At 35.4% G+C, this 16,194-nt stretch overlaps 1 protein-coding gene across 2 annotated transcripts in view; it reads right to left on the bottom strand.

Moving 5' to 3' along the window:
* The window catches only part of Vrk2 (VRK serine/threonine kinase 2), a 97,366-nt gene that overhangs the window by 2,585 nt on the left and 78,587 nt on the right, over positions 1 to 16,194 (bottom strand). Inside the window, exons 12-13 of one of the 2 annotated variants that reach the window (XM_076833273.2) lie at positions 13,929 to 14,087; positions 13,734 to 13,837 (exon numbers count right to left, since the gene is read on the bottom strand). In XM_076833273.2, coding sequence (XP_076689388.2) covers positions 13,769 to 13,837; positions 13,929 to 14,087 — 228 coding nt within the window. In that variant the 3' untranslated portion in view covers positions 13,734 to 13,768. The remainder of the gene's footprint in view (positions 1 to 13,733; positions 13,838 to 13,928; positions 14,088 to 16,194) is intronic. The other variant, XM_076833272.2, reaches the window with a different exon arrangement.

The following is a 16,194-nucleotide window of genomic DNA, read 5'->3' as shown; positions in this document are numbered from 1 at the left end:
GAAGTCAGGCAAAAGAAAATATCCAAAGAAGATAAAATGTTTAAAATATAAAATGTCTCAATTTTATGTGAAAAAGGTGAAGTATTCTAATATACATGTCTTTGGATCATGGAGGAGGAGGGGTTAAGGCATGAAACAAACTGATGTCATAGATGAACACTTTTCTAATTTCATGACTGATACCAACCCATAGATAAAAGCTCAATAAATCCCAAACACAACAAAGACCACCATGCCTAGGAAAGTCAAAGATTAAAAGGAGATCTTCAAAGCAGCCAGAGATATTTTTTAGCTTTTTGTCACTATGACAAAATATCTGAGAATCAAAAGATAGAAGGCTTTATTTTAGGTCATGGTTTAAAGATTTCTGTTTATGGCCACTTGGCCCTATTGCCATTGGGTCCGTGGCAAGACAGTACATTATATTAGGAATGCATAATGAAGGAAGCTACTCACCACAGAGTGGCCAGAAAGTGAGAGGAAGGGGCAGAAGTCCCAATTCCCCTCTCAGGGGGATGCTCTAAGTAACCAAACTTTCCCACTAGGCCTTAGCTCTTAAACGTTCCACCACCTCTTAACAGTATCATGGCCTAGGGACCCAACCTTCAACATATGGTCTTGGGGGAATGCCAAGATCTAAAATACAGCAGTCTACCTCTGCCCCTGAATGTTCATGTCTATCTCACAATGAAAAATGCATTTAATCCATATCCAAGTGTCTACAAAATTTTAAAAGTTCCAGCATTTCTCAATTGTCCAATTCCAAAAATCTCAAAGAGTCAAAGCATATTTATCTGTGAGCCCCTGTAAAATATAAAAAAGTCACTGATGGCACAAGATAAAGATTATCATTCCATAAGTTTGCAATAGGATAATCATGAGGAACACTACGAAATCAAGATTGAAATCCAGGATGGCAAACATTAAATCCTACAGCTCCAATTTCAGCATCTGGGGCACACAGTGGTAGAATATGGACTCCCAATGGCTTGGGTAGCCCCACCCCCCATCACATTGCTGGCTGCAGCCCACATGGCCATTCTCTTTGGCTGGCTCTGCTCACTGCTTGCAGCCTCCCTTGGCAGATATTCCACATGCTGGTCTCTCTAACTTTCTGTGGTCCTCGGTGTGGCTTTGGCTTCACTCTCATAGCTTCACACATCACCCTGACAGGAGATGCCTGCAGGGTCTCTGGCCCTGTCCCACACTGCCTGGCCTTCCAGGCTTTCCTCTGAAATCTTGGTGTAAATCCTCCATGATACCGGACTAATGCATGCAATACCATCATCACATGGGTGATGGTGGGGTCTGCTGCTGACATGAGCTGTGCTGAATCCCACTGGAACCATGGCTGCAATGGCCTCTGAGTGCCTCGCTGGCTCAAATGAATCCCATGGTTCCGGATAGATGGGGTGGGGGCTATCTTCTTAACCACAAGTCTTTAAATTTACACTTTTGAATCTGCAGTGTATGGAGTGTTGCTGATTCACAAGATGCTGTCAAAGCACCTTTCCTGTTGTCCCAGTGCAAAGTACATGACTTCTTTTTAGTGAAACTAATCTTTTTAGCAGCTGCACCCTTGTTGGAAGTACTAATATGCTACCTCTCTGGTTAAACTGCAAGTTTTCCAAATTTTTCTGCTGTGCTCCTCTTTGCTCTTGATTCTCTTGGTGAATTTGGCTAAAACAATATCCATGCTGTTGCTTGAATGTTGAGCCAGAGAAACTAGTTTGTCATCCTTAAACTCAGTCTTGTACAAAGTCTCAGGGCATGGACATGATGCATTTAAATTCTTTGGTACAGTGTAAGACAGCCTGTAGTTTAATGGCTAATAGAGTCCTCATTTCCATCTGAAACTAAGCACAGTCTTTGCTATCATCGTTTCTATCAGCATTCTGGTCTTCTGAGCACTCATCAATATCACCCATTAAATTTGGCTCATAGCAGTCTAGGCTTTCTCTGGCCTACTTACTCTTCCAGCAAACCAATAGTTAAGACTTATCCATGTCATCTGATGTATAGTCATGGCAACAATGCTTCTGCTTAGTACCAATTTCCTATGGTAGCTTTCCATCATTGTATTCTCTTCAATTTCTCTCTAATGTTTTACAGTTTTTGTTGTGTAGATCTTTCTCCCTTTTTGTTAAATTTATTCCACAGTATTTAATTTTTTGTAGCTACTCTAAATGGGATTTCTTTGATTTCTATCTCAAATAACTGGCTATTGACATATAGCAATGCTTTTTATTTTTATACACTGAGGTTTTTTTTTATCCTACAACTTTGCTGAATTCATTTATTTTGAATAATTTTTGGTGGAGTCTTTTGTGTTTTCTACATGTAAGATCTATAAAAAGTGACAACTGGCCTTCCTCCTTTCCGGTTTTGTGCCCTATATTTCTTTCTCTTATCTGGTTGCTCATACTGAGACTTCCAGGATTGTGTTGAATAAAAATGGTGATTTATATGACATGCTCAAAATTACTAAACTATAGAGATGTAGAAAAAAATAATACTATCCAGGATTAAGAATGAGGAAAGAATGTCACTACAAGGCACCACAAAGGATTTGTGGTCACAGAACAGTTTTGTAGGGTGATTATGTTGTTTATTCCAGACATGTAATAAAAAAATTGCACTTTGGTGAACATAAAAATTGGTGATGTCTGGTAGAAAAATAAAGTGATGATATCTGAATTGTGTCTATTCAGTAAGTACACTAATATAAATTATATATAGTAATAATATATATTATTATAGTAATATACCTATGTCAATTTCCTGGTTTTGAAAATTATACCATGGTTATATAAAATGTTTTCATTGGGGGAAGTTGGGTTAAGGGTGATCTCTAGATCATTTCTGCAATTTCTGAATCTATAATCACTTCAGGATAAAATAAAAATATGCTTATGTTTTCTTCATTGCATAGCTAGGGATCAAAATACTTTTAAATGCAGAAATGAAATATAAATCCAGCTTTCCCTCCACCAATAAAAAGTAAAATTAAAGTAAAGATACTCTCAGAATGATAAGAGGAATTTCTTTACACTGAAGGGAAAAGATATGAAATGTAAACTCAGATTTATTGATAGTATAAATTCCAATAACTAAATATTAAACTTTTTAAGACTTCTAATTCTTTTATGTATGTGTGTATATGTGTGTTGGGGGTTACTGGGAATTGAACCCAGGGCCTCAACACAAGCTAGGCAAATGTGAGCTACATTGCTGAAGTTATGATTGAGCTACATGTACTCCAATTCTTTCTTTTTCCTTTATTAAATTTTCTTTTAAAAATTTCTTTGAAAGAACTGTTTGTAGCAATAATAATAAGCATTATGAAATTTATTATGTAAAGCAAAATGTATAACAATGTAGGATGGGGTATAGCAGTATATTGTAATTGTGAACTTGTTTATTAATAAGGCAGATTGTGGTATAAGTTAAAATGTACACTTTGCAATTTCAGGAGCTGTGCTATCTCATGACTTGAACACTTGAAATATGGCTAATTTGAACTAACATGTGCTGGTAGTATAAAATAGCAATCAAATTTTGAAGATATGTGAAAAAAGGATCAAATATCTCAACAATTTTTATAAATTATAATATTTGGATATTGGTTTAATTAGAGTATGTTTTACCTGTCTATATTTTAAAATGTGACTATAAGAAGACTTAAAATTATCTATATGGGTCACATTATATTTCTATTAGAGTTGCATTAGAGGTGAGATTTGAAAATTTTTCTGTAACAGTTTTAATAGTATAGTTTGGAGGGATCATATGGTCCCTTTTGCAATTACTCAGCTCAGTCAACAGTACATGACAAAAGGCACAGACAATAAGTAAGAGAATAAGTATGTCTGTTTTTCAACAAAACTACAAAAATAGGTGGATTGTTGAATTTGGCATGTAGGCCATAGTTTGCTTATTCCTTGCTCTAGAGTAACCACTAAAAAAATTAAAAAGCCCAGTGCATATAGTTAAAAAAGCTTAAAAGAGAAAAATTTTCAAATTGGTCCGAAATAAAAAAGTGAAAAAGTGAGACATAAAGAAAGCATGTGCCAAAATCACAGATTAAACACAAATATTATCAATAATTACATTAAATAGAAATGGAGCAATAAATGGGTAGTATTTGTCAGATTTTACAGAAAAACAAGACTTAACTATGTTATTTATAAAAGGACACATGCATACAAGAAAGGTGGATTAAACATAAAAGGATGGAAAAGGTTACACTATGTAAACACTAATCATAAGGCTGGAATTCTTAAAATTAGAGAAAGTAGAATTTAAGTATTAACATATAGAAGATTTTTCAAAATGATAAACAGAACAGTTTGCTAAAAAGGTATAACAGTCCTAAATCTATATTCACCTAATATAAAGATTGAGAAATTTATGCCCCAAATATTGGGGAACCTACTTACATTAAATGAACTCAACATAAAGACTTAGATAGACCCTGTCATGGTTTGGATATGGGATATCCCTCAAAAGGTTTGTGTTAAGGCAGGAATATTCAGAGTTGATATGATTAGATCATGAGACCTGTAACCTAAATCAGTGCAACCTAGTTTGAATGAACCGGGTGGTAAGTATAGATAGGTAAGATTTGACTGGAGGAGGAGGGTAAATGAGTGCATGACATAGAAGGATTAATTTTCCCTGTAGCCCCTTTTCCTGTCTCTCTTTTTCTCCTAAGTGTAATGGGATGATCAGCTATCGTCTGTCATGACATTCTGGCTCACCTTGGGGCCAGAGCAATGGAACCAGCTAACTGGACTGAATCTCTGAAATTGTGAGCCAAAATGAACTTTTATTCCTCTAAGTTGTTCTGATTACCATTGTAGTCACAGCAACAAAGAAGATTAGAGACTGGTACCAAGAAGTGGGGTCACTGCTATGACTAACATGGCCATATGTTTCATAAGTTTTTGGAACTGGTTTATGGGACAAGTATGGAAAAGTTTAAAGATGCAGGCTGGAAAAGCCTTAGAATGTTGTAAGTAGAGCATAATGAGTAATTCTGGTGGCAGCTCAGAAAACAAGTATACTGATAGGAATGCAGACAGTAAAGACTGTGCTCATGAGTTTCAGAGAGAAACTAGGATTCCATTGAGTATCAGACTAAAAGCCATTTGTGGTATATTTTGATAAAGAAGTTATCTATGTTTTGCCCATATCCTGAAACTTTGTGTGAGGCTGAATTCATAGGTGATCGATGAATTAATTTGTCAGAGGAAATTTCAAGGCAGCACAGCATTCAGGCAATGGCACAGACTTTTCTGGTGGCTTGTAACCAAGTTTACGATAAGAATTGGGAGCAGGAAGAGCTGAAGGATTTTAAAAATTTGCAGTTTGGCCAGAAAAGTGTCAAATTGGGGAAAATACAGTATGACAGTTAAAAGAAATTAGAGCCACTAAAGAGATGCTAAGTACTTTGCACAGAAACAATAAGAGTTTGCCTTAGAAATTTGCAAGACCAAAAAACCCACACCCATTATAAGATCAGGGTGTGACAGTAAATCTCTTTAAGAAATCATGGGGACATGTAACTTGCACAGGGTTCCCAGAAAGTTGTTTCCCCAGTATTCATTTCACCAAGCTCAGCCACCCAAGCACTCAGAGGCCTTTTTAACATTGGTCCAAGATGTCTTGAGTACTGCTGGAGCTGGCAAAGATCTTTACATCATCTACAAGATATTTTTTCTGCTGGAGTATAGGATGCTGAAATTAGGGGGTCATGGACATGTCTACTGAGATTTCAAAGGGAGACCTGATAAGGTTAGGGAATCCTTGTGGCTGCCTGAGAGTGTGATGTACGAAGCTGTGAGATGGAAGCTGAAACTGCAGTGGAAACCACGTAGATAAGAAATGCCAGTAACATGGACTGGCTACAAGCTGATGATATCTTCTGGCTGTTCATAGCTAAGAGGACAACCAAGCTAAGAGAGATGTTATGAGCACTGCGACAAGGCCAAAGAAGTGGGATTGCCAAGCCCTTTGAAGAGAACATCTTGCCACCATGTTATCCAGATGCTAAATTTGGAGCTATGGAACCTAATACCTGTCCTGGATTTTGTCTTTCTTTCTATCTCCTCTTCTATGCACCTGGTTCCTTCCTTTTGGAATAAGAATGTCTACTCTGTGCCATTGTATATTGGATATATGTAATGGGCTTTTCATTTTTACAGGGATTACAGGCAATGGTTTACCTTGAGTCTCAGATGAGACTTTGAATTTGCACTTTTGAGCAATGTTGGGACTGTTAAGACTACAGGGACTCTTGAAGATGGATTGAATTTATTTTGCATTGTGAGCTGGACATGAGCTTTCAGTGGCCAGTGGAAGAACATTATGGTTTGAATAGAAGGTATCCCCCTAAAAGCTGCTATATTAATGCAGGAACATTCAGAGTTTCGATGATGATTATGAGACCTGTAACTTAATCAATCTAACCTAGTTTGAAAGGACTAACTGGGTGGTAACTGTATGCAGGTGGGTTGTGATTGGAAGAGACTGATCACTGGGCACATGCACTGGGTGTGTTCATCTTTCCTGCAGCCCCTACTCCTCTCTTTCTGCTTCCTGGCTATAATGAGCTGAGCAGATATCCTTTACCACCAAATGTTCTGCTAATTCTGGGCTTAGGATGTGGACTTAATCTCTGACATGGTAAGCCAACATAAACTTTTTATTTTTCTAGGTTATTCTGGTCAAGTATTTGGAACATAGCAACAAAAAGCTGACTAACAGGCTCTAATACAGTGATAGCAGGTGATTTCAACACACTTCTCACCCCAATAAATAGGTCATACAGACATTAAAGCAAAACTCTTCAAACCTGTAAAATTCTATTAACCAATGGACTTAACAGATATCTATAGAATATTTCATTCATCAACAATGAGATTCACTTTATAATACTAAATTATTGTCCATTTATGTATAATATGTCAAAATACATTCTATTACTCTATTGTCATGTGTATCTAAATATAGAATTTTTTTTTAAAAAAGGATTCACTTTCGTCTCAGCTGCTCATGGAATGCTCTCCAAATTAGGTATTTTAGGATACAAAGTCTTAGTAAATACACACACACATACTAAACAACAACAACAACAACAAAACCCCCACAAAAACCCTGAGATAACTCCTTCCATTTTATCAGATAATAATGGGATGAATTTAGAAATAAATAACAAGAAAAGCTACAAAAATCATTTTAACACAGGGAAAATAAGCACACTTAAATAATGAATGATTCATAGAAGAAATGAGAGAAAAAAATTCCAAGAAATGAAATGAGAATAGAGATACAACATATCAGAATCCCTGGGACACTATGAAAGCACACCTAAGAGGAAGGATGATAGCACTGAGTGCCTACATTAAAAACACAAAACACCAGAAAATTCCCAAACAACCTGATGTTACATCCTAAGGCCCTAAAAAAAAAAAAAAAAAAAAAAAAAAAAGCAGGGACAAACTAATTCTAATACCAGCATAAGATAGTAAGTAAGTAATATCAGAGCCAAAATTAATAAAATAGAAATAAAAAGATAATACAAAAGATTGATGCAACAAAGAAATGGTTCTTTGAAAAGATAAACAAGACTGATAAATCCTTAACCAGGTTAATGAAAGAGACAGAAAATCCAAATCAACAAAAATAGAGATAAAAACGGAGATACTATCTCAGACATTAGAGAAATCCAGAGGATCTATAAAGACCATTTTAAAAACCTGTATTACAATGCATTGGAAAATCTAGAAAATACTGAAAAATTTCTAGACATATATATATGTCCTATTAAATAGAAAAAAAAGGACACAAAAACTTAAACAGATCAATAATAAGCAATGAGACTGAAGCATTTAAGTTTTTAATAAAAAGCCTTCCACCAAAGAAAGATCCAGTTTCAGATGGCTTACCACCTGAATCCTACAAATACAGAAATACAAATGGACAGACTTTAAAGAAGAATATTGATCCTTCTCAAAATTATTCTATGAAATACAAAGCATGGTGGGACATGGAGAACACAACCCATTCTGTGAAGACAGCATCACCCTGATACCCAAACCAGATAAAGGACATATTAAAGAAAGGAAATTGGAGATCAATATCTTTGATGAACACAGATGCAAAAATCCTTAGTAAAATTGTAGCAATCTCCATTTAAAAATGCATTAAAAAGACTGTAGATCATGATCAAGTTGGATTCATTCCAGAAATTCAAGGTTGGTTCAACGCTCAAAAATCAATAAATATAATTCACCACATGAACAGAATTAAGGACAAAAAATGACATGATCACATCAACAGATCCATAAAAACCTTTGATAAAATTCAGTACTCATTCATGTTAAAAACAATGTTGAAACAATAAAGAAATGAAACTTGCTTTAACATTATAAATGCTATATATGACAAACCCAAAGAAAATATCAGCTTTCAGCTTTCCCCCTAAAATCAGTAACAAGACAAGGATGTCCACTGTGCTCACTGGTATTAAATATAGTTCTTGAAATTTCTGCTAGAGCAGTTAAACAAGAGAATGAGTTGAAGGGCTATTAATAGAAAAACAACAAACCCAAATCATTTGCAGGTAATAGGATTCTATATGTAGAAGACCCCAAAAAAACTCTACCAGAAAACTTTTGGGGTTAGTAAACAAATTTAGCGAAGTATGGGATACAAGATCAAAATAAAGAACTTTCCTATACATGAATAACAAATGCAAAGTAATCAGGAAAAATAATTCGACTTACAATAGTCTAAAAAAAAACAGAATAAATCTAACCAAAGAATTAAAGATCTCTGATTGAAAATCATAGAACACTAAAAAAAGAAACTGAAGATCTTTAAAGATGAAAAGGCATGGTGTGCTGGCATATACCTCTAATCCCAGATAACTTAAGAAGGCAAAGACAGAGGATGACAAGTTCAAAGTCTGTCTCAGCAACTTAGTGAGACCCCCAGCAAATTAACAGTACCCTACCTTAAAATTAAAAATAAAAAGATTGGAATGTAGCTCAGTATTAAATTGCCCCTATGTTCAATCCCCATTACAAAACCAAAAACAAAAAACCTCATCAAAATTCCAATGACATTCTTCATAAAAAAGAAGTCCTAAAATACATAATGAACACAATTCAACCCCCCAACAAAAGCAAATAACCCAATAATTCGATCAATAAATGGGCAATGAACTAGACATTTCTTAAAAGAAGAAATAAAAATAGCCAACAAATACATTTAAAAAGTTTGATGTCATTAGCAATAAAGAAAATGGAAGTCAAAACTACACAGATTTCATCTCAGCCCAGTTAGAATGGCAACCATCAAGAAGATAAAAAAAAATAATAATAAGTGCTGGCAAGGATATTGGGGAAATGAATTTTTACTTATACATTGTTGGTGGAACTACAAATTAGTACAAACACTGTGGAAATAAGTATGGAGATTCTTCAGGGGACTAGGAATGTATCCAACATATATATGATCCAGTTGTTGTACTCCCTAGTGTTTATCCAAAAAAACTGAAATCACCTTATTATAGCAATACAACATTCCAGTGTTTATAGTAGTGCAATTCACTAAATTCAAGTTATGGAAACAGGCTATTTGTCTGTCAACAAATCAGTGAATAAAGAAAACAAGGTATATATACAAAATGGAGGGCTACATAGCTATAAAAAAAGAATGATATTATGTCATTTGCAGCAAAGTGGATGGACCTGGAGAATATCATGCTAAGTGAAATAAGCCAAACTCAAAATCCAGAGTCAACTGTCATCCCTCATATGCATGAGATAGAGAGAAAAGAAGGAGAATCTCTCAAAAATATAAGGGAGACCAATAGAGGAGAGGAAGGAGATCTGGGGGGAGGAAAGGAAGGATAGAAAGGGAAAGAATTGGGGAATAAAACTGACAAAATTATCTTAAATACATGTACAAATATACCATAATGAATCCCATCTATATAATTATAATGCACAAATGAAAAAATATATATACATATAAGTAATCAGAAAGAATATTGGAGGAGATGAGGAAGGAGAAGAGGCAGAAGAAGGATGCGAGTACTGGGAAATGAACTGTAACGTTATTTTATATGCATATATGAATATGTCACAGTAAACTCCAATATTATATATAATTCACTGACATTAAAAATAAAAGGATGAAATAAAAATGAAAAGACTATAGAAGATCTGAACAACTGTATGAAACAATTTAAACTGATTAACATTTAAAGAATAGTATACCCAAACTTCAGAATATATATTTTCAAAAAACTCACAAGGAACATTCATCACATTTGAATTTCTGCTGGGTAATTAAACAAGGAAAGTTTCAGTGATTTTAAAGGACTGTAATAATACAGTATATTATCTACGATGACAACAAAATTAAGTTAGAAACATAACAAAAAGATACCCAGAAAATCTCCAAAATATTTAGAAATTAACAAACCTCTAAAAATCCATGTTTCAAAATTTAAGTCAAGTGCAATTAGAAAATATATTCAACCAAACAATAATGAAAACACGATATTTGAAAACCTGTAAAATACAGCTAACAACAAGGCATTGGCACCAAAACAGGTACATAGAGCAATGGTACAAAATAGAAGACACAGAGACAAACCCACTTAAATACAGTAATCTCATACTAGAAAAAGGTGCCAAAAACATACAGAGGAGAGAAGAGAGCCTATTCAACAAATGGCATTTGGAAAACTGCAAATCCATAGGTAACAAAATGAAATCAGACTCTTATCTTTCATCCTGAACAAAACTTAACTCAAAGTGGATCAAGGACGTGGGCATTAGACCAGAGACCATGCACATACTAGAGGAAAAAGCAGGCCCAAATCTCCATCATGTTGGCTTATGAACCAAATTCCTCAATAAGACTTTTAAAGCAAAAAAAGTAAAATCAAGAATCAATAAATGGGATGGTATCAAACTAAAAAGCTTCTCAGTAAAGGAAACAAGAAGGAGAATAGAGAGCCTACAGTGCCATCTGCACTTCAGATAGAGCCTTAACCTCCAGGATAGATGAAAAACTCAAAAAACTTAACACCATAAGCAAACAAATAACCAATCAATAAATGGGCAAAGGAACTAAACAGACACTTCGCAGAAGAAATATGATTAATCAACAAATATATGAACAAATGTTCAAAATAACTAACAATTAGAGCAATGCAAATCAAAACTAAGATTCCATCTCACTCCAGTCAAAATGGCAATTATCAAGAATACAAGTAACCATAAATGTTGGTGAGGATGTAGATAAAAGGTACACTCTCACATTGCCCTTGGGATTGCAAATTCATGCAAACACTCTGGAAAGCAATATGGAGATTCCTTAGAAAACTTGGAACAGAATCACCATATTACCAAGTTATCCCACTCATTTGCATATACCCAAAGCACTTAAAATCTGCCTATTAGAGCAGCCACATCAATGTTTATAGCAGATCAATTCACAATAGCTCAGCTATGGAACCAAGCTAGGTGCCCTTCGACAAATAAAGAAAATATGGTACATATACACAATGGAATATTACTCAGCAATAAAAAAGAATGAAATTATGGCATTTGCTGGGAAGTGGATTGAACTGGAAACTATCATGCTAAGTGAAATAAGGCAATCCCCCCAAAAAATCAAAGGCTAAAAGTTTTTTCTAATATGTGGATGCTGACTCACAATAGGCAGGGTGTGGGGGGTCCAGGTGGAGTTTACTGGATTGGATGCGGTGTGGGGATAAGTGAGGGAAGATGGGAATGAGAAAGAAGAGTAGAACAAATCAAACATAACTTTCCTATGTTAAGATATAAAAACATGACAGTGTAATCCCACTTTATGTACAACCACAGAAATGGTACTTATACATGTATGTATATGTCAAAATACATTCTACTGCCATGTGTTAACTAAAAAATGCAGCAAAAAAAAAATTGTGACACTGAGGTAAACCACAGTTTCTTAGGTTTTTTTTTTAAAGAAAAATACACTTAAAAATTTCATAAATTGAACTTTTGAATAAACACATAAAAGGTTCTACTTGTTGAATATAGTATTAAAAATAAAGCACACAACTTAAAAGAAGATCTCAAGTGTGTGTGTGTGTGTGTGTGTTGTGTGTGTGTATTTAATGAGGATCCTGTATACAGAATACACAAAGGACTTTTAAAGCTTTATAATTAAAAGACAAACATCCAGATAAAAATAAGTGAAAACACTTGGAAAGACATTTCTCCAAAGAAGGTAAGAAATGGCCACAGGGGAAAAAAATGTTCAAAATTATTAGTCATCAGATAAATGACAATTGTAATCACAATGTACTAATACATACATCGGAGTGGCTAAAATCTAAGGCTAGATTGACAACACCAAATGTTTGGGAGAGAGTGGAATGACAATTATATCATCATGGTGGCCAAAATCAGGAGCAACCCAAGTGTCCATTAATAGGAAAATGGACAGTAAAATGATGATTCAATGGAGGACTACTTAGCAATGAAAAAGTGCAATTTATAGAGCCATGCGTGAATAGAGGCAAATCTCAAACACATGCTGAAAGATGATGAGCACAAAACACTGCTCACTGTAGGAACACATGCATATGAAATCCCAGAGAGGCAAAACTGATCTAGATATGAGAAACAGAATGTCAGAACAGGGTTTGCTTCTGAGGGATGGAACTGACAAGGAAAAGGAGCAAAGGACTTTCTGGAGTCATAAAATCTACACTAAAAATCTCAAAATCTCACTGCCAGTTTAGCCAAACTGAATCTGTTTCTCTGCTTGAATCCAGGTATTAATATTATAGTTCCTCCCTGCCCAGATACCAAGTGACACTGGTGAACTGGAAGATTTGAGAAATATTCTCACTGAAGAGTTAGCATTTCTCAATTTTGTTGCCAAGCAGTAATTTAATTTTTAAAATGGAACTATAAAATACTTATTTGAAGTGGATTCCGTTTACGTAATCTCAAAACAACAAACAATGCTACTATTTACATGAAAATAAGGTTAAAGATTCCTTCCAGCACTAAAAGAAGTGCTTCTCTCTGAATATACTTTTCTTGCTGGCTGGCTGAGGAATACATAACTACTAGGCTTCTAATTTTTGCCTTAGCTGCCAGGAAGTTCAGAGCCAAGTTCAGTGCTCAGTTTAGTGATTAGCACCGTAGCCCCCTGATGTATTAATTTTTTTCTGGGACAGTGGGTGTAAAAGGTGGTATTATAGTATCCTGTTGATATTGTGAACCACTTTAAATCATCTGGGGAAAATAGTGACATATAAAACATATAAAATGCTGGCCAGTTAGACAAAATCAAATATTTTTTTAGTCCAGATATAAACATATCATATGCTTCTTTTATCAAAAATAGTTGGATTAGGAAGGATTTTTACTGTTGCTTAAATGAGCCTTCTGCAAAAGGTATGTCACTATCCAGCCAAATAAATGATCGAATCATGTAAAAAATCATCACTTTAAAATACAACTTACTGATAGGGAAACACTTCACTTATATCTAATTGTAAGGGTTAGACTTGAAGAACCAATGTAAAAGTAGGGAATATGCATGTTAAGAGTCCCTCATGCATCATAGATGGCATGAGAAACTTAAGTGCACTTCATTACATTCTTAGGATAAAGGAAGAAACCAGATCAGTACACAAATGTGCTCACTGTTACTTTTCTGCAATAACTAGTGTCGGCTGCCTTTATTTTTTATCAGCGGGATAGGATATCTTCTGCCCCTTCTCATTTAACAAAGCCATACAACCATGGACCTAAGGAAAAAATAAATTGTCTTTATTCCCAGAGGGAATATTCTAATGTAGCATTAATCAAAACAAAATGAAACCCAACCAACCCCCTCACCTGAGCTGCTTCACTGTTCATGGATCCCATCAGCTTGTCCTCCTTTGGCACTCTTCTCCATGTGGCCAAGGACTCAGCACTTCTCTCACTGTGAACTCTTTCTGCTGACTTTTCTTGCATCTGACTAACTTGCTTTGTCGCAGCCTTTTGTGAATCAACCTGTTGGTGGGAAGTAATGATTTATTATGAATTTTTTTGACATTTCAAATTCTTTAAAAAAATCCTAAACTTGCCACACTGTAACAAAGACAGAAAGAGGAAAGCAACAATGAACATCGCTGGAAAAATACTGTAGTAGCAAGATCCAGACCCTTTCTCATCAATGGGACAAGAACAATTAAAATTAATGTCACTGTTAGGCATTCTTTAGAAATTATCTCTACAGATAACTTGCTTACTGAAAACCAGCATTTTTTTTTTCTGGAAAATTGTCACATTTTTCACTGCATGTGAATTCATTATTAACCTTTGCTGGGGTGGATCCAGTATATCTTTGTAGTTTAATTTCTTATTAATTAAAATTTTAGTTTTCTCTCTTGAAGTGAGTCTAATTAATGTGAGAGTAGAGAAGGAGATGCTACTGCTCCTTGCTTTTTGCAGGTAGTTTAACCTGTGAGCAAGATGAGTAACGGTTCATGTCATCTAGTACAGTGTGCCAGTACCAGAGGTTAACTTCTGCAACAAGCTTGCTGTCTCTAAGGTTTGTCTTTCACACCATGGTGCTATCTGGGGGATGGCTGACTCTCAATAACCTTGAAGAGACACAGAAATAGAAGGGCAGATCCTACAATACAGCTGGAAGATTGAAAGCTACGTGAAGGTCCTTATGTGAAGTATTTGTTCAGCAGTTTCATGTTTACAGCAGCTGAAAGTGCCATCACCTTTTTTCATGGGTTAAATAGGGAGCAGAAGACAGGAACAGCACAAAGGGAAATAATGGAGTAGCCAGTGCCAAGACAGAGAATAAATTACATTGGCTGGGCAAACAGAGCCTTAATTTGTAGTCTCTCGATTTTTAGCTTCTATTGCCAAGTGTGTTCATTCCATCCCTTTAAAATATGCTGGTGTTTTGTGGCTAGCTCTAAGTTGTCACAACACCATTCTTTATTTTCACCTCCTCCCGGATCTCAGCTTATCAAAGAATGGCAAAACTACTGCCTCTCAGTAACCTGCAAATTGGAAATGTTTCCTAATCACTCAGGGATTCTTTATTTCACCACTCAACCATTTCAAACTACTGGGAAAATTGATGGGTAACCATCTTCTGAGCCACTCTTCCAATGACGTCATCTTGGTAATAAATGTACCATCATACCTTTAGTGAGAGACAAAGGGTCTCCTGAGGTGTGTGCACACTGATCCTCTGAAAAGACTGGCTTAGTAAGCAATGTGAAAATGTGTTCTGTATTATAAAGAATTGAGATATTTCCCCTCCATCTTTACTAAAATATAATTGACAAATAAAAGCTATATATTTAAGGCATATGCTATGTTTTGATATACATATACTTTGTGAAATTGGCAAAGTTAAGATCATCAACTTGTGATAACACATGGTATTTGTCTTTCCCCCTCTGGTTGATCTCACATAGCACAATGTCCTCTTCCACATTGTTGCAAATGGCAGGATTTCTTTCTTTATGGATGGATAATATTCCAAGCACACCATTTTTCTGGGGGGAGAGGGGTACTGGGGGTTGAACTCAGGGGCACTCAACCACTGAGCCACATCCCTGCTCCTATTTTGTAGGTTTATTTTTATCTTTTTTAGAGACAGGGTCTCACAGAGTTACTTAGCACCTTGTCCTTGCTGAGGTTGGCTGTGAACTCGTGATCCTCCTGCCTCAGCTTCCTGAACCACTGGGATTATAGGTGTGCACCACTGTGCCAGGTTACCAGATTTTATCTATAGATTTATTAGTAAAACCATGTTCTTTCTATACCTTAGTTATTGTAAATAATACTAAAATAAACAATAAACAAAATGTACTTAGTGAAGCAAGTGCTGCAATAAATTAAAAATAGGTACTGCAGAGAACTCTAAGACATCATTATTTCACTTCCTTTGGAAGTGTACCCTGAACTGAGATTAGTTGAGGTATCATTGAGGATTTTATTACCTCCTGTATGCTAAGCATTTTAGTACCAGTTTTCTCACCGGGAGCCTCTGACATAAAAGTAAAATATGTTCAGTTCTCTGTGATGGTTCCTGGTACACATATTGTCATTGGTTGGATGGTTAGGCTTCATTGCCATGAACTCTTCT

The sequence above is a fragment of the Callospermophilus lateralis genome, chromosome 14 (assembly GCF_048772815.1).
Source record: "Callospermophilus lateralis isolate mCalLat2 chromosome 14, mCalLat2.hap1, whole genome shotgun sequence".
NCBI classification, from domain to species: domain Eukaryota; kingdom Metazoa; phylum Chordata; class Mammalia; order Rodentia; family Sciuridae; genus Callospermophilus; species Callospermophilus lateralis.
The sequence above is the reverse complement of the archived record's forward strand: the minus strand, read 5'-3'. Positions and strand labels throughout refer to the sequence as shown.